The 23315-nt window shown below is 50.3% G+C and overlaps 1 protein-coding gene across 4 annotated transcripts in view; it reads left to right on the top strand.

Moving 5' to 3' along the window:
* Positions 1-23315, top strand: part of PPP6R3 (protein phosphatase 6, regulatory subunit 3) — a 54736-nt gene that overhangs the window by 6743 nt on the left and 24678 nt on the right. For all 4 annotated transcript variants that reach the window (XM_006893236.1, XM_006893239.1, XM_006893238.1 and 1 more), the window contains exons 3-12: positions 2257-2394; positions 3406-3471; positions 5410-5522; positions 10505-10618; positions 12563-12692; positions 15101-15253; positions 16562-16711; positions 17546-17610; positions 19723-19838; positions 21216-21301. In XM_006893236.1, the coding sequence (XP_006893298.1) occupies positions 2257-2394; positions 3406-3471; positions 5410-5522; positions 10505-10618; positions 12563-12692; positions 15101-15253; positions 16562-16711; positions 17546-17610; positions 19723-19838; positions 21216-21301 (1131 nt within the window). The remainder of the gene's footprint in view (positions 1-2256; positions 2395-3405; positions 3472-5409; positions 5523-10504; positions 10619-12562; positions 12693-15100; positions 15254-16561; positions 16712-17545; positions 17611-19722; positions 19839-21215; positions 21302-23315) is intronic.

Genomic DNA, 23315 nt, shown 5'->3' with positions numbered 1-23315 from the left:
CAGACTCTGGCAGCCTTGCTCAGCTGCAGCAAGCCATCTGTGATGAGGGTGGGTGGGCTGCAGCCACCACTTCCAACTCTACTTTCAGCAGATGAGGAGGTCTTGCAGCTGTTTTAGGCCCAGTATATTTTAGCTAAGGAACCTGTGGCCTGGTGACTCAGGTAGTTAGTTGGCTGTTAACTGAAAGGTTAGTGGTTCAAAGTTACTAGCCATTACACAGAATAAGATGTGTCATTCTGCTTGGAAACCCTGTGAAACAGGTGTATTGACCCGCGGGCTTGTTGAGTTAAACTTGACTGGATGGCAGTGGCTTTGGGCTCTTTCGTGTGATCTGTCCTGTGCTGAGGCAGAGCAGTTAGGAGTTTGGATTGCCAGAGACTTGTATTGTTCTTTGTACCGACAATTGAGCAGAATCACCTTCCTACAAGGATTTTGGAAATAAGTGGCCTTTTAAAGGTAATAATCCAGAAATCGTGCTTGCTATGAAATGATCTTCTCCTGTCTTGCTCCTGAACGTGCTGACTGTTGAGAACTGGGGACCCTGTCTCAGGCACACGCTGTGCACTAGCCAGGGCTCCCTAGTGGCAGTTCTTACCCTCCTTGCACAAGAGATGAAGGTCTGAGAGCTCTTAGGATGCTTCGTGGGTCGGGAGCACTCGTACGGCACCTCATGACCAGGTGTTACCTGTGCGAGCATAATGGCAGGTGCCAGTTAAAGGGAGCAAGTGACCAGCCTCTGCAGCTCCCGAGTTTCTTGGACCAGGATTCCTGGGCTGATAATGGGATGCAGCTTACTCTTTCAGCTCAAAGCTGGAAGCTCTGACCATCTCTGTTACCTGATGTGTACATGTCGGAATGTAATTCCGACTCAGTTTCTCCTAACTGGTTAGGATGTGTGTTAGCTCGGGGCACCAGTCCAACTTGGAGACGTCTCTAATGTTAGTGATGCTAGCGATACAAGTGCTTCTGTCCTTGTGTGTCCACTGGTGCGTGGCCTGTCAGACTCAGGTCCATTGCCTCGGCCAGAGGATCATAGTGAAGGCTGGCCATGTGTGACCTTGTTCCTCCTCTCAGCTCTGCTTGCACTCCCGTGTGACTCATCCCTGGTTAGATGAAGTGTGCATACCGTAGTGAAGGCATGTGTTGGGAGTCTTAACCTCGTGGTCTGTCACAGTCACTGTGTGTAAGCAGTGCTAGTTGTCATTGCTGGTGGTGGAGTTTCCTCCGTAGGATCTTGGCTGCTAGGTGTGTGCACATCTCACTACAGCTCCTCGTCAGCTCGGGGCCTGTTAGAACCTCACCTTTCCTTCCCTATGCTGTAGGCTTACTGCACTTCGCTCACCAGGTGGTTGAGATTTCAGTAGGTTCCGGTGGAGCAGCTGCCACCTTGGCTACACTGTCCCTGGGGCCTTGGGGCGGGTTTGGAGTAGATGACATAGCACACAGAATGCACAGCGTCCAGGGGCTGCAGGACAGTGCAGGATCCTCTTCTTCAGGGCCCTGGGGACAGTCATAGGGCCACCACCAGCCCCAGATACCCTGTGGGCATCATCCAGCCTCCTTGTGCTAATTCACTAAGGGACTGACCATCCCAAAACTTGAGGTGGATATTTGCAGAGCAAGTATGTTAGCTACCCCAAAGGAGAACAAGTGTTGACGTCCTGAATATTTTTTCTGTTACTTGCCAGGATATGTAAGTAAGACTTTTAAAAAGTCCATGTATTAACTTGACATTCTTATGTAGCCATTGATCGAGTCTTTGAGAATGAAAAGGAATTGTGGCCGTTGTGAGGTGTTATGGGGTTGACTGTACTCATAGTGACCCTGTGAACAACAGATCTGAACACTGCCCTGTTCTGCCATCCTCACCGTCTCTGGTGGGCTGGAGCCCATTGTTACAATCACTGTGTCACGTACTTTGTCTCCCATACTTTGGGCATGTTGTCAGGAGGGACCAATCCTTGGAAAAAAGGCATCATGCCAGGAAAGGTGAGGGTCAGAAAAAGAGAGGAAGACCGCCAACAAGATGGAGTCACACAGTGACAGAGTGTCTAGAAGAGAATTAGGATATGTTTGTACTGGGGGCATGTGATTTCGGAGGTCTCCTCCCTGGGGGGTTTCTGCACATTGAGATGGTTGCCAGGCTTCCACCTTGCCGTCTGCCTCCTGATACTGGACGTGCCCCTGTTGGGATGAGGAGTGGGGAGGTTGAGGACAGGATTCAAAGCAGTCAGAAGTTGCTGGTGGTTCTTCCAGATTGTGGATTTCTTGAAGAAGAAACGTGACTTTGTGGACCTCGTCATAAAGCACATAGGAACCTCAGCTATCATGGACCTGCTGCTCCGCCTCCTGACATGCATTGAGCCTCCTCAGCCCAGGCAAGACGTGCTGAATGTGAGTAGGACCACGGCCTGTCGCTGAGGGGGGCTGGAGAGGGACACGGCTGTGCTCGAGGGGCCAGAGGGGTTAGTGATAGGGGAGGGATTAAGTGATTCTGATTTTGCAGGCTGGGGCTGGTAATGTGTGGGATGTGAGTAGTCCTTTCCCTCAGCTGGTTTATTCTCCAGCGTCTAAAGAACAGAAAATGAGACATGAGGGCACAGGGCCATGAACGTCTCTCTGAAAGGGCCAGAGGGAGAGAGAAAGCAGATTCTAGAGCCACACTCGCAGCAAGAGGTTAATTTATTCGTTGTTGAGTTAGGCTGTGGTGCCGAGAGTAAGGTGTATTAGAGAAGTAAGTTGGAGAGTGGGGCAGGCAAAGAATATCACCCAGTGCAAGTCCAGGTTTTAGCTCAGCAGTTCCAAGGCAGTTCCTCAGTTAGTACAGGCTCTGGTTTCAGTGCAGCAGCCAGCTTTTTCTTCCATCATCTGACAAAAATACCAAAACTTTTAACTGTGGCCTTTATCTCAGGGCTCCTCTGGCTACACCTTGCCACAGTTTCTCCACAGCAATGCCACAGTCTCTCCACCACCATCTCCAGGGTCTTATTCCAGTCTTTCTCTAGTCTTGCTCTCTTATCCTAGTCCCACAGCTGTTGACCATGTGTCTGCAGTTAAGGTAGCAGGGGACCAGAGGGGGCTATAACATAATAGCTGTAAAAGCCAACTTTTAAGCTAACACTGCACCCAGGGAGCCAGGCGGGGTCAAGGCTGAGCACTTGTTGGGAAGTTGGTCCGGGGAAGACAGAAAGATGAAGGGAGGGTGTCGGCAAGCCCGATCACTTGTTCATGTATTGTAGCTGTTGGCATTTTCCCTGGGTGGGCTTTTTAGTTTTCTGTGTTGTCCAAAGTTTAGAGAAACCCGTAACTGATGGACATTTCTGAGCACGTTAATCCTCACGGGTGGTGAGCAGGAGCCTCTCTGATCACCGACTTGACCAGTCTTTTCTCGGATTTAATTTTCAGTGGTTAAATGAAGAGAAAATCATCCAGAGGCTGGTGGAAATAGTTCATCCGTCACAAGAAGAAGATGTAAGTTGTACTCACGTGTGACTGCTTGTTGGAGCACCCACGTGTGAGGACAGGGAGCACGAGTGAAAGAGCTGTCATCGGGCATTCTTGAAGCTGGCCATCTTCTTAACACGCTAATGGAAAAGTGTGACACAGAAGTTGAGGGTCTGGAGATGTGAACTAGGGGTCCTGGTTTAAACCACCGCCTGCCTTTCCAGAGGTGATTGGTTGTGCCTGGCCCTGCTCACCTTGTCACGTCTCTATAGTCCACATGTCTTTTCCCTCTTAAACCCTTTGGTGTACACACGTGGTCATGCCTCTCCTCTCTTGAGCGCTTGTCCAGCAGCAGAGTGGGCGCCTGCTCAATGATGGTTGAGCTGCAGATCCTGGACCAGTTGTCTGTGTTGACTGTGGACCTGTGCCCTGGTGCTGGGCCTGGTGGTGAGATGCAGCTTGCAGGTCCAGCCTCCGCGCAGAGGGTGCCTGGTTGACCCGTTCGCGCTGACGGCTGTGTGCTCTATTCCAGTGTGCAACCCACGTTTCGTGTCAGAGTCATGTCAAATTGCCAGTCCAGGCTAGTCCATGTGGAGGAGCTGGTTTAAGGAGAGCACAGGTCCCCTTGTGTGGTTCTAGCTACAGGTGACAGTGGTGGGAACAGCCAGAGGAGACGCCACCTTAGGGGGCTGTTTATGCTGGATGCTTCAGAAACTTTTGGTACCTGGAGTTCATCTGGTAACAAATTTTTGTGTTTTTTTTTCCTTGTTTTTAAGAAGCTATTAAAATATTGATAACCCAGCTTTCTCCTCTAAGGCAGGGTTTGAGGCCTGCGTGCTGGTACTGTTGCAGACTGGGCTAGGTTCAGAAAGCACTGTCTGGATTCTAGGGAGAGAACCCTCTTAGAAGGCATCTTCTGTCCAGCCGGGGTAATAGGCCTGCTCCTCTGAATGGAGCTGGTGATGCTGACGGGAGAGCAGGTTTCGAGGAGCACATTTCCATGATGGAGGGGAGGCAGTGGTGGAGCAGGAAGGAGGCGTCACAGCCCTGACGTCCTGTGGCTGGACAGGAGAGCATGGTGCCTGCCGAAGGCCGTCAGCGCTGTGCGCACCAGCGTCCTGCCTGTAAGGAAGTTGGTTTTCCCTTTTGGATAGTCCTGGCACTAGTGCTGCTGCATTTCATTTTGTGCCACAGTGCCTAGTACGATGGCACTGGCCGCTTTGTGTCTGTTGAGGAAATTGGAGTGCCCGGCTACGCAGTGCACTGTGGTGTCCTGGCGTGTGCTGTCTGCTCTGTGCTGGGTATGCAGTGCCCAGTCCTCACCTCAGATCAGCTTCACGGGCCACTGGAGGACCCATTCTGCATTGGGAAAAGATTAATTAGTTCTTCCCTATTGGTTTCTTCCAGAATGTTCTTCTGTCTTTAAAAAAAAAATCCAAGAAGTATGTATGTCTTTGCACCTGAGGAGAAAAAAACCCCTGTATCATTTGAGAGTATGTTTTCTCAGAGTGTTCAGTAAGGATTTGTCAGAACTTTCATCGCATCCTCCTGCAAAGAGGGAGAGGAGTGTGCATTACTGTTAAAAAAAACCCCACTAACCTGCTAAACTTAATTAAGTATTTACGCCTTATGTAACATTTCTTTGGGCTTAATTTTTAACTTATTAAAGTTTATTTAAAAAACCCAACACCTCGAACTCATTGCCATCTGATTGGAACTTAATTAACCATAGTTGACCCTCCACTGGTTTCAGAGGGTGTCGGTCAGACCAGAGAAAATGGCCCGTCTTTTTTGGGCCAAAGTGCTTGTGGATTCAAGCGCCCTATGGATTAGCAGTGAAACGCCCTAGGAGCTAGGCCACTAGAACTCCAGTGTTTGTTTGGGTTATTTGTCGTTCTCTTCCTGAGTGTGAGAAATTTAACTTTTTTCATGTTTTATAGTTAAAATTGTCCTTTTCCCCTTTAGCGGCATTCAAATGCATCCCAGTCACTTTGTGAAATTATCCGCCTGAGCAGAGACCAGATGCTACAGATTCAGAACAGTGCGGAGCCGGACCCCCTGCTCGCCACCCTGGAAAAGTAGGTTTGCAGCCCCGCTCTTTGTGTGTGTGTGTGTTTCTCAGGCGGCGCCGTGCAGTGTGCTCGCAAGTGTTTCCTGTGTTGGAGTCACAGCCCAGGAGCATGCCCTTGGTTGGAGGAGGAGGAGGAGGAGGAGAACCTGCTCACCTGGAATCAGTGCTGTACAGACCGTCATTGTGTAGATCGTTTGCTTACGTTCTCAGGAGGCATCATCCAACAGAGCAGTACAGCTTCACTGTAGTCACAGCCTCCAAAGGTCTTGCGTGGAGGGATACCTTAGGTTCAGTTACATGAAACCCACTTTGAGGTGCAGGTGGGGCTGAGACTGGGGCGGCCTGAGCAGACCTGCTTGGAAGCCAGGTGAGTCCTGGCTTCTGCTCTCACTGTCACATGGTGCCGTGAGCAGTGGCGCAAGCTGATTTGGGTCAACGCTAGCTGCAGTTTGTGAACCATCAGCCTGTGCATGTTAGTTTTTATGGAGTCATGTATTTTCACAAAGAATGTTTACCGTCAAGCATGGGTATACCTTTGTTTCATTGTAAATTTAAAACATGAGTTTGTCCTGGGTTGGGAATTTACTGAACTTTGTCTCTCAGAAATGGTCTTTTCAAGTACTTGTTAGTCGTCTAAAGGTTGGACAGTGACTAAGCATGACTGATAAATACTTGATGCCTTTGAGCTGTGGTGTTGGAGAAGGGTACCAGATATCCGTGGACTGCCAAGAGGACAAACTGATGTGTCTTGCAGAAAGTGCAGTCAGGATGCCCCTGGGGCAAGGGCAGTGAGGAGGGCCTGGGGCTTGGAGGTCGTGTGTCAGTGAAGGTGGGGAGGACCCTCAGGGAGCTGGACCGCCACGGGGCCTGTAACAGTAGACTCACGCATGTCAGAGAGACATAACAATAGTCCACAACATTCTGGACTGTAACCGTAAGCTCCGGTGTGGCAGAGGCGGTGAGGACGATGCACGCAGGACAGAGTCCAGATCATGTGGTCGCTGTGAGTCATAGTCGGCACCTGACACCCCAGTAACTCACTACTGGGGCTTTGCTCCCAAGCATATAACCTGCGTAGGAGACAAACGCGAGAGAGGTCGTGAGATTGGAAAACACTCACACAAGCGCATTTGTTTACACATAAATACAAGTTCTAGCCTGTATGCTTATGGTTACATATCATAGTATGGTTGTGAGTTGTTTTTAAATTTGTGCCTTTTGTTGTGTTAATATGACTCTAAGGTTTATACAGGGAGTTTCATTGCTAACGCAGCCCACCCGCTGCTCCATGAGAGAGAAGGGCATCTCGTCCCGCGTGCCAGCCCTACGGAGTGTCAGCTAAGAATGGCCTCCACCTCAGCTGCAGTGCGTTTGAGTAGCCAGCACGCTGGGAGGAGGGGGGAGGAGCTGCACGCCACGTGAAGCTAGGCCAGGAGCAGACGCTAAACAAGATAAATGCACAGCACACCGCCCCTCTCCACACCAGTGGAGAAAGCCTTTACTTAGAGCTGGTGCCTTGAGCAGACTTCTGAACTGGGAGAAAATACATCAGTGTTTGTTACAGCCACCCACTCGGGGTGTTTCCCTTAGAGCAGCACTGGCGAAGTGAGGTACACAGCATCCAGGTGGCAAACCAGGCGTGCTCTGCTTAGGGGTTGGCAAGGCTGCTTGTGGTGAACTTTGCTGGGGGCAGAGCCGCAGGCTGGCTTCGTTGCGCCGGCTTGTTAAGCTCCCCTTGGGTGTCTCTTGGTAAACACTCGCAGTGGTAAATGCTAGCAGTGACTGGGTCCTTTTCTAGATCTGTGTACTGAGGCTCTTTTCTATCTTTTGGCTCAACTCCCAGGAGAGCCCTTTTATTAAAAATTGGCCTGCAGAATTTCCCTGGCAGATGGGACACAGGCAAGGAACGAATGGAGCCATCAGCTTGTAGCCTCTTTTGTGAGAAGTCGTGTCTCTCGAGTGTAGAAGAGGCTGGTGGCTGGCACTGTCACTCCTGAGTGAAATGCCCTTGCCCTGCCCGCTTCCCATGTGGGTATCGTTAAGCCAAGTAGAGGTTTTAAGCTGTATGCACTGGGATATTGACAATAGTGCTGTTACTAGATTGAGTCATAGGAAATCACCTCTTGAGCAGGTTAGACAGTGTTGCTGCTGTTGTCCATCCCGCATGTTCAGTGCGGCGCTCTGACAAAGCCGACTGGGGGGGAGGGGAGTTCACACTGTCAACTGTTCCACAGGGGGAATGGGTTTTAATGTTTTCTTTAGTATGTTGTCGTTGTCGATTGCCTTTTGAGTCGAGCATGACTCATAGTAACTCTGGACAAAAGGCCTGAAGCCCCTCTACAACTGTGGACATTTATCAAAGTTGGTAGCATTTCCGGAGGCATGTTCTTTAGGAAGTGGATGCCACTCCTGCTTCAATCCGATACACACAGAGGATTTCAAGTATGAGCTGTTCCCATATATCTCTCCTCCACCCTCCAAGTCTTGGAGATGCACAGGGGACTGACACTTAAGACACGCCAGTTTAGACCAACGATGCTGTGTGCTGCATAGCACGTGTGTGGCTGGCATCCGTACTGGACACTGCAGTGGTGACTGTCTAGTCAGTGGTCATCTTGGAGCCCTTCAGCGCCGCTGCGCTCTCTGCTCGCATGGCTGGCTTTGAACCAAGCCTGTGCTCCAGCCCTTAGCGCTGCCTGTGTGCTGGCTGTTGGTGCCGGCAGAATCGGGGAATGGAGATAGGTGTGTGCCCGGAGTGTACGTTACCTACTACTTGTCAACCCTGTGATGTCACCTATGGGTAGACCGTTTGCCAGGCTTAGTGATGGGTGGTTCAGTCTATAGCTGTGTTCACCTCACTTTCTGGGGAGAGCCGATCCCCTGTAGCTCCCAGACATGCGCCCACTTCATGGTAGTTCTTGGAAATCTCTGCAGATTGACCAGAGCAGTGAGATAACCAGCAGGCATCTGATAGACAAGACACACACCACAGCCGTGCTGGACCCCGAGTCTTACCTGTGCATACAAAGACCAGGTACAGAGGAAGTGAAAGCTGAAGCGGGTCAGAGATGGTGAGGATGGCACAGACGAGGACAATGTTCAGATCTGTTGGGTCACACTCGACTCAGTGGCACCAACAGCAGCAACAAACGCAGTGATGTAACGCCGTCGTGTATGATTGAGGCAGCCTTCTGGCAGTCCGTACTCAGACCCACCAGAGAGGTGGAACAAGAATGTCAGCACAGGAAGTAGACTGAGTCAGGTTAAATACATTCAGTTTAGTGATGCTAGAGAAAGGGTTGAGATCTCAACACTCATGTAAAAATGTTGTGTTACAGAGGGTTATGCCACATGTCTTGTGACTTTTTATACTAATGAGCGCAGAACACGTTGACGTTTGATCCCGACTAAGCCAGTTAGGTTGCAGGACTGTCTTTCCTCTGGCTACACATGCTAAAAAATTTTTTAAAAAATTAAAAGAACAACCAAACAAAATGCACAAAGCAACCTTTGCCTGTAATGTGTGGTGTGGGTCCTGCGTGAGGTGTGTGGTGCCTCACCCCGTGTCCCAGGAACGCTGTCTTTCCAGTGTGACGGTTTCTTGTTCTCACCTGTCAGTGTGTCTGCTGTCTCAGGCTCTGAAGGCACTCCTGTTACCATGTGTGACAGTAGCTTTTTTCCCCTCTCTTGGTGTCTGTGTGCAGGTGGACCTCAGGCACAGCTGACATGTAGCATCTTGTCTCCTCGATGTCTGCTAGGTGTTACCCTGCTCTTGTCAGTCAAAAGAGAGCACCATGAGAGAAGTGGTCAGGGCCTCATGTCAGTGGTGCTGATGCAGGGTGGGCAGCGTGAGATCCAGATGTGTGAGCACCCTGTGGCTGTCCTGTGGCCGCTCCTCCTCGGATGGGGCTGCTGTGTGAAATGACACACACCTCTACAGCTCCAGACCCTGGCCTCGGGGTTCTGGATCTCCGTTCCAGCTCTGGTACTCATATGACAGCTGGGTGTGGAGCGACTAGGGCTGCAGTGTGGTCCTGGCAAGCAATTTGCAACCCAGTCTGGGGTTACTTGGGTGCCACCAAATGCCTCTGACATTACACAGGGTACTGCTTTTATTTGCTTCCCCAGATCAGAGTTGGTCTCCAGTTGCCCTTACCTGGCAGGAGGTAGAGCCCAGTCCAGCTCTGTCTGAGGATGGCTGACATCCTTGTGAGATGAGCGCTCAGGGACTGTCTAGGTGTGTTGTCAAAAGACACGTAGATTCAGAACTCACTGAGCCTCTGGAAACTGGGATATTTCTTCCTAATGTCCGGATAAATTTAACCCACAAGATTCTTCCCATGCTTTATATTAACAGTGATCTTGAGGGGTAATGAAAATAGCAGAGAATGCTCTTTAGGCCACAGTTCAAAGACATTTCATTGATACCATGTTATTTTGATTTAATAAATTTTAATTGTAAAAGTAAAATTTTTAAAAAACACTTGTTTAGGATATTTTCATTATACAGTAATGCTATGTAGGGAAACATTTGTGTGATATAACTAGACTTTTTAAAAAATTGTCATCCTCTTGTGCAGATAAACGGTTCTAAGTCTTTTTGCTACCTCCTACCACCACCACCCACCCACCCTGGCCCGAGTGGGAGGTGATTTTGAGTCTGGAAATATTTCTTGGCTCTGAACAAGATTGGCAAAGACAACCAGGGCCCAGATTATTTTGATGAGGGGAGTAGGTAGAATATTGTTACTTACCTGAGAGAGTGTGTGTGTGTGTGTGTGTGTGTGTGTGTGAGAGAGAGAGAGAGAGAGAGAGAGAGAGAGAGAAAGAGGTTTATGTAAGGTGAATCACTTGCTTGTCTTAATAAATATTACATAAAGCAGACCCTCCAGGTGAGGATGGACGTGGGTGTAGCGCTTTGTACCTGCCTCACTTGACCAGGACCATTTCCTCACAAGATGTGATTTAACTCTTGATTTGTCTCCCTAGGCAAGAAATTATAGAGCAGCTTCTATCAAATATTTTCCACAAAGAGAAAAACGAAACAGCCATAGTCAGTGCAATCCAGATCCTGCTGACGTTACTTGAGACCCGACGGCCAACGTAAGCTTGCCTCTTCTCTTCCCACATGAGCCTTTTGCCTTGTTTTCAGATGTTTAAAAGCTACGCTTGAATGTCAGAGGCCGAATAGTTTCTTGGTTCTGTAGTGTCGCCTTCATCGTATGTGACTGTGGTAGGTGGGTGAGTTGGTACTGCCACATTTGCAAGTCTTTGGGTTTCTGCAGTGGTTAGGAACCCGCCGCTCCAACAGACCATCTAGTGACCAATGGCTCAGACACGAAGGAAGCTGTTTTTGGCTTAAAGTTGGAGATGGGATTCTGGTTGGAGGGCATCTCACCTCCAGCTGGGGTTCAGAGAACTGGCTCGTCCTCACACTCCCTCTGGAGATGCTGATGGGGCCTCCAGTTGATTTTTTTAGGCTTCCTAGGAGTTTTGTGAGGTTTACGCTAACTGGCTGGGCAGGTGGCTTGAGGGCCTATGGAAGCATTCCTGCTTGGCATTTTAAATCAGACACAGGCCAGCTGTTCCCTGTTTATTTTATCTTGTTTATAGTGGTGTCCAGGTTCATTTACTCATTGACTGTGGGAGTTTTCCAACTTGCCCTGCTGGAGGAGGATTTGAAGAGGCATGGGTTGTAGCATCCCAGGAACATGAGGATTTATGGATTAGAATTCTTTTCTCCCTCTAAGCTCATCAGGGAAACCAAGTGATAGAGACAGGAACTGAATAGGTCTAGTGTCGCCATAGTGAAAACTCTAGCCATCCGAGGCTCTTGGATTTCCTTTCAATCCTAGAATTTTGATTTCTACCAAACTAGGGAGCCCAGGCTTCCCGCATTGCTGACTCTGGCATTGGCTTGCTTTCACTTTGGTCAGCAGGCTGGGGCTACTTACCTTGGGAAATCATGGTCTGGTAACAAGGATAACTCCTGTCCCCGACTCCACATGGGCAGGTGGCCGCACGGTCCCTGGAGTGAGAGGGCTGTAAGCTTCATAAATGCTGCTCCAACTTAAACCTGGGGGACAGCATGGTTTTACATGTGAAAGAGGGAGATTGAAGCATAATCATGATATAAACAGTAGACACAGCAAGAAAACATAATAAAAGATGGAAGTCTCTGTAGTTATTACCTTCAGTTTTAATAAGACTGCTCAGCAAAATTAAGAAGTTTGGAAACTGATAAAGACCGCAACATAAAGCCAGTCATTCTTCTTGTAAACAAAAATGCATTCTTGTTAGAATTAGGGGCTGAAGGATATTCTCCTTGATCCACCTGTCTGCTGTCATGCTGGGGGCTGCACAGCACAGCCAGGAAGGGCCATCACCCTCACAGCTGGGACCAGGGCGTCTCATGACACATGCGGTGGTTGTCCTGAAAGGGGCCGGCCACCGTGAGTAGCGATGGCATTGTCTACAGAACTGTCATTGAGAGATTGAGAGCTTCAGAGGAGAGAAGCCTTTTAGAGAGAGGGTCAGTGGGAAAGAGGAAGAGGCCAGTGAGATGGACTGTGAGGATGGTGCAGGACCAGGCGGGGTTCCCTGCTGTGAGCTGTGAGCCTGCCCCAAGGATGCCGATTCCCCAGAAAAGGCAGGAAGGACAGGCTTGTTGATTAGTAACATCCCGAACGTGCAGATGACATGGCGCTGTGTACTTGGTATCAGATCCCCGTTTGCTTTTCTGGTCCGTTAGAGACCCGCTGCGATTGTCAGAAATAGTAAGAGGGAAGGGGCAGCAAGTGCATGCATGGTCGGCGTACCTTCTGAGCTTCAGCTCATTCTGCCCGAGGGTCTGTTACCTGCCCATCCTCACCCCCGTGCACCGCACCCCTTCCGTTACCCCGTCAGCACAGTCTTCTGCCCCGTCTTTGGGCAGCCAGAAATCCTCCAGTCAGGTTACTGAGGCGTCTGTGCACCGCTGATGCGTAGGCATGCCCTGGAACACGTGCTGCAGAATGACAGAAGTCACGTTCAATCCCTTGTTTCCAGATTCGAAGGCCATGTTGAGATCTGCCCCCCAGGCATGAGTCACTCAGCTTGTCTGGTCAGCAAGAGTGTTCTAGAAGCCATCAGAGGACGATTGGGGTCTTTTCATGAACTCCTGCTTGAGCCACCTAAGGTAGGTCTGCTGTTTGGAGCGCCCTTGGCTGGGCTGTGCTCTGCTTTAAACAGTGGTGGGAAGGTGTGACGCTTGGGGAGAGGTGAACCAACTGCCCGCTGTGCAGACTGCTTCTGAGGGCACCGTGCCAGTTGTTAATACTGCTTACATCCCGCCTGGCACTCTCCTGGTGATTGTTTTAAAATCTATTGCCTAAATTGGTTAATGAGGTAGAATTAAAATCAAGCAAAATACTTTGCTGCTTACAGACCTGTGCCTTTTGTTGCAGCCACCTGTTAAGTCGTTGGGCACTTACTGGGCAGTGGAAGAGGCGTTTGTCCCTAGTTTGTCCTTGTCATTTCTTTGAGGGACAGTTTCTTTGGGGGACTCATGAGTTTTCATATGTAGAGTGAAGCAGTTCCACAGTCTGTTGGTCAGATAAGCATGTAAGGAAGAGAAGGTTGAAGGTGTAGTGTCCAGGGTGGAGTGTCTGTGTATTGTGAAGACTTGTGCGTGGGGTGTCTGCAGGCCTGCACCTCCCTTACCCACCCAGTGTTTGGGCGTGTTTGAGAAGGGGCTTCTGTTGGAACCTTAGCATGGAAAACCAGTGGACTGAGGGTTCTGACCCAGCTTCACTTCGTACACTTTCCTTTTTCTTTGTCCTGTGTTCTGAGGCCTGCATGTGACTCTCTTGCTGTTATAAGTTACTGGGGAGTTACTACACTGACTTCTAGATTGTGGGCGTTTTCTGTTTCCTTAACCTGGGTAGGAGGGAGGAGAAGTAGACAGGTTATTGGAAAAGATCCTCAAACCAGGGAGTTCACTCAGTTTCCAGGATGTCTTTTAACTTGTAGAGACTCCTGTGAGGTGTACCGGCCACCAGCCTTTCAGGTTTTGGGAGTTCCTGTCCCAGTGGTAAAGTGCACTGCCCCAGCGGGAGTCTGTGTAACTTCGTGAATCTGGAGAAGAGCTCTCGTCACAATCCTAACACAAGTCGTTGTGGAGCGCCTGTCCGGCGTGTTGTGTCCCAATCTGCACCAAAATGGGTTTCCCTTCATGTCAGCCTGCCGGCCATTCCAGAGCGCAGCCTGGGAGTACAGTGTAGTGTAGTTGGGCTGCTGACTGAAAAGTTGTCAGTTTGAACCCACCGGCAGCTCTGTGAGAGAAGAGTGACCTCTCTGCTCCTCGCAGGGTTCACAGCCTTGGGAACTGCGTGGGTCACTTCCGCCGTGGCCTTTAGGGTCCCAAAGGTGGAACGGTCTCTAGGGAGTGGGTTTGATTTGGTTTCTTTTATTGAAAACACATGATCTCAACAGAAAATTCCGTGTAGACAGTTATTTGGTCCAGTTAATAGGGTTAAGACAGCTGCTGGCACCCAGCGCGGCTTCCTCTGTGGGCTGATCATTCTGCTTTCCGTGTGTGGTGTGAGGGTGTCCACAGGGAAGGACTGTCCTGTGACCGCAGACAGCACCTGTGATGCCCAGAGAAGGGGGGTAAGTGGGGGTGGGGGAGAGGCCTTCCCTCGTGCGCAAGGAGACACGGAGCGCTAAGGAGGGGTTTTATGGCATCTTGGGTGACAGCGACCTCTCCCGACGAGAAGGCAAGGCAGCATCAAGTGTGGTTCTCATTTCTCTGCTTCTCACTCAGTCGGAACTGACTCGCACCTGACCCTCCTGCAGTTTTCAGACTGCTAATGACACAGGAATAGATTGCCCATCTTTTTCTTGCAGAGCTGCTGATGGATTCGAACCAGATGCCTTAAGGTTGGCAGTGCATTTCCTTACCACAAGACCACTACAGTGTCCCGTTTGGGTTTTTTATTTTACCAAATGATGAGTATGACTAGATCCATTAAGTCATTTTTCAGTCTGTTCACCAAAGCTCTTTTAGCCAGAGTGGCTGAGCCGTGGCAGCATTAAGCCTGCACAGGAGAGGGCCAGCTCCCCCGGCGGAGAGGAAGGGTGCTGATGACTGGGGTGTAGACAGGGCACCTCAAACGACTGAGGTTCTGAAACATTCCATTTTTGTCTTCTGTCCTTCCAAACTTAAAACTCCTTTTTATGGGTGAGAACAGGTTTAGTGTTCTGGCTGGAGACAACCTCAGAGTTTGTTTTCATCGATGATTTGGTGGCGATCGAGGGCTGAGATCGTAACATGTTAGCTTCTCAGCTGCCTGGTCAGGTCTGGACACATGGCCTCTCCTGTCAGAGCCACTGTACCTCGGACCCCTTCTGTGCAGTTTAGGGGGCTGGGCTGCACTTGCGCTTTGTAGACCTGTCCTTCAGAGAATGGACTTGATCTCAGCACTGGGTTATTTCCCTACGCTGTAACGATGACAGGTGTCATGTCAGATTTGCCGCCAGGTGTTGATTTTAGCGCGTTGCAGAGTTGTTTGACTGGATTTAATTGGAAGGCTTCTTCTGCCTCAGAAAAGTGTGATGAAGACCACATGGGGCGTGCTGGACCCTCCGGTGGGGAACACCCGGCTGAACGTGATCAGGCTCATCTCCAGCCTTCTGCAGGCCAATTCCAGCAGCATCAACGCTGACCTTGTGGAGCTGAACAGCATCGCGGTCATTCTGGTGAGTGTCTCCCTCACAGGGCTTCTCAGGTGCCTTGGGTGTGTTAGGACTCGGGGCAGCTCGCACGTTGACATGTGGGCTGCCATTCTTGATCTGAGCATCAGCAGTCTTCCACAGGTCATTTTCTGCTTCGCTGGGGCCCTGCTGAGGACACCACTGCTACGTAGGTTCTAGGGGTCAGTGTCTCTGGAAATCCGATTTTTGTCTTGGGGAGTTGGAAACTACATCTGAGAGTGAAAACATCAGACTGTGTGTAGCCACATGGTCTGTAGTGCTCCTTAACAAGAGACGTAGCAGGCTTGGGTAACATGAGATGTCCATTTGTTTTGTTGTTTTTTTTTTGAGATGTCCATTTGTAAGTGTAGTTTATTGTGATGGAAATGTGGCTTCAGTTTTGGGGATTGCCTGCATATAATTTTTGCCTTGGGTTTATCATACATTTTGATAATTTTTCATTTAGGTTTCATAAGACATGTGGCTACATAAGACATGAGAATTTAGGGGAGTGTTTCAAAGAAGGGGTCTTTGGTGTTTGCATTCTACCTGATAGACATTGTAAGGTGTACCTGTGTCCATTTCTCACATGGAAACCCCGCCGATTAAGCCCAAGGAGGGCGGGGAGGACACCGCCTCCGGTTCACCTCCTCACACACCCACACGTGCTTTATCAGTTCTGCCTTTTTGTTCCCTGATGTCCCTCAACTGCTCTTCTTTTCTTTTGTGACATTGTCATTTGTCACATATTGTCGGGGTCCTTTCTGCCCCAGGGACTCGCATGGCACTTGCCTGTCTTGCCTCACTTGTGTTTGCCTGTCAGCTGACAGTGCTTCCAGTGTTGAAGGTCTGGCTGTGATTCTTTCGGGGATCACAGTTCTCTGTCTGTCGCTGTCTCCTGCGCGACACCCAGCACGGTGCCCTGCCCAGACACGTGTCAGAAAACGGTGCATCAAAATGAAATTTTCGTCAGAGTCTTTGAAGCAGATTGGAAATTTACTGAACTCAGCATCTGCCTTGTTGCCGTGAAATCTTGGAGAGAGGTGCTCTTCTATTTGAGGGACTTACTATTTATTGTCTGTTCCCTAGACATTCATGGCTGCTTTCTCCCAGATCAGATGACGGCTCCTGCATGCTGACCGAGCAGCTGTCTGGCTCTTTACGCTGCGGAGTGGGGCCAGATCTTCCCCATGAACGTGGGCTTCCTTAAAGAGCCCGGCCTGGCCCAGAAGCCACTGTTTTCCTGGGCGTAGATAGCACTTCTGTGGCTGTGGTATAGCAGTGGATTCAATAACATGTCCCATCTCTTGGTAGGACATGTTTTTCAAGTACACGTGGAACAACTTCCTGCACACCCAGGTGGAGATTTGCGTGGCACTGATTCTTGCGAGTCCCTTTGAAAACACAGAGAATGGAACGATCACAGATCAGGACGCCACAGGGGACAGTTTGTTATTGAAACACGTAAGCTTGCACGGGCCCCTCTTGCCGCCGACCCCTCCCCGGCACATCATGCACACCTCGTTTCAGCGAGATGAGCTGGGCTTTAAGAGCCTGTGGTGGATTTCAGAGAGGTGCATATTTAGCAGTCATGTTTTCACTGCGCCTTTTAGCAGTGATTCCTTCAACATTTAAGAAAATGGGGAGACATGAAGATTTAGACATTGAGTAAGTCCTTCAGTGGGGAGGAGTGAGGTGTGGGTGACACTAAGTGAACCCTCTCCTGTGAGGTGACTGGGCTAGTCAGGCTTTGGGGTCCTGACTCCGAGGGGCTCTGCTCTCTGGGTTTTCCATCGCACCCTTGGTTTGCTTTCACCCCAGGTTGGGAAGGCCCTGTGAGAGGAGTGGCCTTGGGGGGTGGGCTTTGTGAGTGGCCCCCGGGTGGGACAGTGCCCGCCTCACTCGGCCCCAGCAGCACAGCTCCTTAACACTGCTCCTCCACAGTTATGTGTATGGTAATGAATGCCATAAAACAAAACACATGTGAATGGTGGGTGGAAACCAGTTAGCTTTGTAACCTTTCACTCAAATGACAACGGAAGGAAAATCCAGCTACTGGCCAGGCCCTGTAACACCATGGCTCCTCCTAGAAGGCCCTGAGGCAGGCGGGGCTGGATGTCCTGGGCCTGGAGTAGACGGGCCACACTTTGTGGCTGCTGTCCTCACTCTCCTGCTTGCTGTATGTGCTTGTGGGTTATGTATGCCACTGTTCTGTTGAAACAGAGTTTTATTGCTTTATAAAATTTTGACGTGCTGATACTAACACAAATGTTAACTAGAATATTCTTTTTCATTCAGCTTTTTAAAAAATGTCAGTTAATAGAACGGATACTTGACGCTTGGGATATGAATGAGAAGAAACAGTAAGTACATTGCTTTCTCTTAGAATTTTCGTTTAATCGACAGCTTGACAAACACATCCCGTTACCCTAGTCAGCAAGGGGCTCTGGTGGTGCAGCGGTTAAGCACTTGCCTGTAAAAAGACGTTGTTGTCCCAGACCCACTGACGCGCTGTGGAGAGAGACGTGTGATCTGATGGCAGCCTCGGCGACGCGGGAGCAGTTGAGCTCGGTCCTGCCAGGCTGCGGGCCGACGCACAGCAGAGACGTGCCTCCAAAGCTCCTTGCTGTGCAGCCGGAGCTCACTTGTAGCTGACCCCCCAGCGGGCTTGTGGTGCTGTAAGTGGCACAGGAGCAGAGTGCCTACCGCCCTGCCGAGGTGCTGCTGGTGGATTCGAACTGCCCAAGAGACGCTGCCTTCCACTTAACAGCACAGCTCAATGGACCCCACAACCGTAATTACTTAGACGTAAAGACCGTCTTATACAGTAAGCCATTCTCAGGCCTTCCAGAGTATTTTATTGAAACAGCTGGTTCTCTGACCGTTTTTTCTGCCTGCCCCCTCCCACCATCATTCCCTTGCTCCAGAGGGGAGCGGCGGGGAGGGGGGCATCCTACGCTGTGCTGACCCGGGAGCCCCCGTTCTCAGCCTGAGAAGGTGGGGAGCAGGAGCTGAACGGGAACCCTTCTGTGAGGCTCCTTGAGGTCAGTGGCTCGGCCTGGCTTTTCTTCGGCACAGGAGGTGCTGGGTGCTGAGCAGGGCCTCGGTGCGGCGCTCGCGTTCGCTTTACTCCTGAATCCCCTGAGGTACAAACGCATCCTTCACCGGGCCGTCCCCTCCCGGACTCTTTCCTGCCATCAGTCAGGAGAGCTAGGTCATTCTCGCTGGGCCTCAGCTTCACTTTGTAAGCATCAGTTAAGTTTAAAAAAATGACAGTGCATGAGCTTGGTTTGACTGGGGAGATTGGATGCCGTGTAAGTCTCAGAAGACAGGTGTTCTGGGCCTCAGATGTGTTCTGCAGAGGAGTTCTTGGGAGGGGGTGCTGTGTGTGTGCCCAGTCCCCCTCTGGTCATGTGTCCTTGGTGACTGCCCGTCCCCCTGCTGGGTCCTCACCCAGAGCTCAGGTCGCCTTTGGTAGAGCGCCCCCTGCTGTCCTCTTCTGTGAAAGCCGCTTGCTGGGTCCCAGGAGGGTTCTGGACTGGCGCTTCTGGTATTTCCGCACCTTAAAGCCTTGAGTATCCAGACTCGGCCAGACTCCCTGCAGATGGGCCTTTGTTTTCACCTCTGGGGTTCAGAACACACACCATGAGAGACCCTATCAACTAAGAACTTACATGTAAGAAAGAGCTGGGTAAAACTGGAAGCTACTCCAGCAGCGGGGCACCCATGCTTTGCCCCAGGGCCTCCGAGCTGACCTAGCAGGCACTTCCTTTTCCAGGTGAGCCTTCGAAGGTCCTGTGGGTTTGTTTTAATAGGTTGCTCCCGCCAGGCCGCTCTCCTTTTTCTGCAGAAATCTCTATTATCTGTAAGCAGAAATCTGCAGTTCAGTAGAATTGAAAGTCTTGACATTTATAAATAAATTGCAGTGACAGGAACAGTTTGTCTGACTGTAAGGTCACAGGGGAGGTAGACCTGTGCAGGAGCGGGCAGGAACTAGGTTCAAGTTCACCAGCGCTCTCCCTCTTATTCTTGTCCAGCTCCTCCAATCCAGCAGCATTTTAACTTGAAACATGCAGTGCCACTTGGTCACTTCTTTTGTTCTCAGTTGATCTGACTACAGGATGTCTTTGGGAGACAAGCTAGCAGAGTCATTGTATTGGTAGGAAACGACAATCTGACTAGAATCTGAGAAATGGTTTTATAATTATGCAGAAGAGTGAGTGTTTTTGGTAGTCCTTGTTGGAAAATGTGCCAAAGGTGCATGGTTTGCATCTAAGTCTGTGCCCCTTGGCAGGGCTGCCACGTGGTCTGTCCCCAGTCAAGTCCATGTGTTTAATCCACTGAGACAGTGACATCTGTACATCGACTGGCGGGGTCGTGCTTTCCCTGTGCTGTCTGGGAATGCACGGCAGTTCCCATTCTTTCCTTCTCAGCCTGCAGGGCCCAGAGCTTCATGAACCTTTGTTCTTTGGCAGGGCGGAAGGAGGACGGCGGCATGGATACATGGGCCACCTGACGAGAATGGCCAACTGCATCGTGCACAGCGCCGACAAAGGCCCCAACAGCAGCTCGGTGCAGCAGCTCATCCGAGGTGAGTGCTGGCGCGCGTGCCTGCTCCGGCTGGAAAGGGTCGCAGAGTCATAGACAGGGGGTGACAGGACAAGTCAGAGCTTGGTGGTGGGGTTTTAGATCACCCACGTTACCTGGAGTTTGAACAAGAGTCCCAGGAGTGCTCGCATAGTGTAGTTCTTTGAGATAGCTCATTCAGTACACACTCGACTCCCCTAGTTTCATTCTGAAAACATAGCTCACCAAGTCATTCCCTTGAGGACCGTGAGCTCGGGGACCCGGCAGACTATGCTGAAGCCGCTCGAGCTGTGCTGACTCTTGCTGTTTGCCTGAAGAGCCTGTTGGTAAGGATTGAGTGCCCCAGATGAGCATGTTCTTGGCACTTTCTCCCCAGCTCCAGTGCTGGGCGGGAGCACGGCTCTCCCAGCTCTTCATGGGCCAGGGTTTCATCTGCCCAAGGCTGCTGGGTGACACCAGTGTGTTCACAGTGCTACCCAGGCCACAGCTCAGTCCCCTGAAGTGGAAGCCCATAGCTCTCGTGTGCTCTGGGTCCTTCTGCCAAACGGAGGACCAGTCTTGACTTCCAGGATGTGGGGACAGTCCTGACACTGCTCCAGAGCTGACTTGCTAGTTGTCAGTTCCCAGTGTAGCCTTCTCTCTCTCTTTCTCTGTTATGTGTGCACGTGTGTGTAGGAGAGGCTTGTACATGTTGAGTGCATGCTGAAAGAGAAAGTCTTGGGGGGACAGACTCGTGGCTTGTGCTGCCCTTAAAATGTGATTCTTGAAAGATATGGTTAAATATTCATCTTTAACCAGGAGGGATGGTTTTATATAGATCAGTCTTTTATAGAATTTGCATGATGCACATGCGTGTGCAAAACCCAGAATTACCAGAAGACATGCTTATATGACTGAAGCCTCCGAAATACTTGTGTGTCTTTTCTTTACAATCTTTGTGAAAGAAGGAGTCACAGTATTGCCCATTGTCACCTGTGACACAGCTACTTAGGATCCTGTGCTTAAAGAGTTACAGAAGCCACGCGGGGCAGTCACCAGCCAGAAGCGTGGCCACGTGTGTGTGTGCGTGTGTCCCCCATGTCCCCGTCTTAAAGACTTGCTAACTGACAAGAGTTCTTTGGAAAAGCTCTGATTTCACAGGAAACGCATGTCTCCCCAAACTGCTTTTGAACCCACAGTGGTGCCGGGGCCCCAGCAGTCTGGGACTTGTGTCACCTGAGCTGCTGGTGTGCGGCATCGTGTTCCTCCCCCAGGAGCCAGGCTGACGCTTGCAGCTGGGTTCTCGTTAGGAATCTCGGTGTCACCTGTTGACGGCGTGTTTCTGTGTCGTTCACTGAAGTGTGCTAATGCTTCTTTTTTTTTTTTTTCTTTCCTCCTGAAGATCTTCCAGATGAAGTCAGGGAGCGATGGGAGACGTTCTGCACAAGCTCCTTAGGAGAAACTAACAAGAGGAACACGGTAGATCTAGTAGGTTTTATGAGGTTATGTTTGTGTTCTTGTGGTGCCCTTGGCCTTTGCCTATTTATCCAGAAAGGCTGGATAAAAAGCTCTTCCATTTGGCCCCATGACTGTGGAGCAAGCCTCAGTGCTTGTCTCTTCACCAGGAAGAGAGGTCAGTATTCACTGTGTTCTCATTTGCCCAGTCACGAGGGTCCACAGAAGCTGCCAGGGTCTGTCTCAGGTTGGGGAGGCATGCTCATTTGCTTCCTGGTGTGCTCCGTGCCCTGGGCACCGCACTCCAGCATCCAGCCCTCTGCTGAGGCACTGGGCATGCCACCTTCCACCTACCTCACATTCCCTGGTGGGGACTTAAAGACGCTCAGTGTTCCTTGGAGATTTCTAATGATACTGAGTTGAATTTACTCATATTTTAGAGAATTCTTAATGGGAAAATTTTGTAGATGGTTTTGGAGCCCCAGTTATAAAATATTGTAGTAGAAATTTGATGCTTTTAGCCAGGGAATAATGGCATTTGATAATTTTTTTAAAAAACAATTATATTGGACTTTGGAATGTAGATTTTGTTTGTTTAAAGCCTTTTGTTTGAAAGTACACATTGTTTGGGTTTTGCCCTGGGCGTGGAGACAAGGCTTCCTTGCCCCAGCGCTCACCGCCTGACACAGGCGGGCAGCTTGAACTTCACCGTGTCCTGCAGTGCAGGGCTTGTGTGGCCGTCCAGCAGCCTGCAGTGGCTGACACGTGTACACTCCAGCTGCCAGGCACTGGATACCTGGCAGCCCTTGGAACATGGCTTAGACGAGGGAAGCAGAAGGACGCTGTATGCCCTCTTGAGAGAAGAGTGGAAATGACTTCTTAAAATGAGTGTATTGATAGCATTAGGGAGTCCTGAGAATAGGAATTAAGAGCAAACTATTAAGAGTAATATGAACTAATAGCTTGAAGAAGCCTTACAGCTCTTTGTGTCTCAGCCTGTTTTAGCCCCAACACTGAAGTCCACATTCATCCCAGTGGGAGAGTCCTGGACAGCCAGGACTTCATTGTGGAGTGGGGCAGCCCCTCAGTGTCACACTCACCCTCATTTTAGAGACCTGTGTGGGCTGAAAAATGAAAGCGGTGACTCGTTCTCCTATATGTGGGTTGTCTTCTTTCTTATTTGAAAGGGAGCACTTAGGAATACTAATGGGGGCTTGTTGGGGCTGTGTCTGTCATAACTTCTGTGACGGAGCCATGGCAGCGACTGTACACATGCCTGGCTGTTTGAGCCTGTGACCAGAGAAACGGCCTTTCGCAGGTTCTTTGCTTCTGATTGAAACCAGGTCTCCTCTGATTATTGCTTTTCCCAAAATGGTCCTTAGACTGCATGAGGACGCTACAGGAAAGGGAGTGAGGAGTATTTGAATCAAGAGAAAGGCCGGCTGTCTGCTTTGCTGATGCCGGTAATTTCTGGGTCTCGAGACTTGAGCCCCTTTCACTTCCTTGGCCCCAAGCCTTTCTCCAGGGCCTTTAGTCCTCAGTCCTGTGATTCTGCCAATGGGGAGTTTGTGTGTACAGTCAGGCCTGGCCATGAGGAGACTTGGACTGCAGTCTCCAGGCTCCTTTTTGTCCCTGCCCAGAGGGCTTCTGACAGGGGCAGTTGGTTGGCCCTGTGCTGCTAGGAATGATTTTATAAACTTGACTTTGGTATGCTCAGTGGGCCTTACCCTGCACACAGAATAGAACAGGGCTGTCTGCAGTATGGTCTGGGGCTCAAAAAGTGGTACGTTTTTATCAGGTCCCGAGAATGGAAGCAGAGGAGGCAGGGCGTCAGGCTTCTGGGCTGAGGGTGGAGGATGTTAATTGGAGTCAAGGGAGCAGGGTCCGTTGCCCGAGGGAGTGTTTATCCCTGTGAGATGAGAGATGAGACGGTAGACGTGGGGAGAAGTGTGTGGAGATGCTGTATTGAAAGTAGAATGGGCACATGTGGGTTGGATGGAAGGAACGAGGCTGACGGGCTTCAGCTGAGGAAGTGCAAGAACAGAGG

Source organism: Elephantulus edwardii, unplaced genomic scaffold, assembly GCF_000299155.1.
Source record: "Elephantulus edwardii isolate Elephantulus edwardi_28Jun2011 unplaced genomic scaffold, EleEdw1.0 scaffold00126, whole genome shotgun sequence".
NCBI classification, from domain to species: Eukaryota; Metazoa; Chordata; class Mammalia; order Macroscelidea; family Macroscelididae; genus Elephantulus; species Elephantulus edwardii.
Note: the sequence above shows the minus strand (reverse complement) of the source record. Positions and strands in the feature narration are given on the sequence as shown.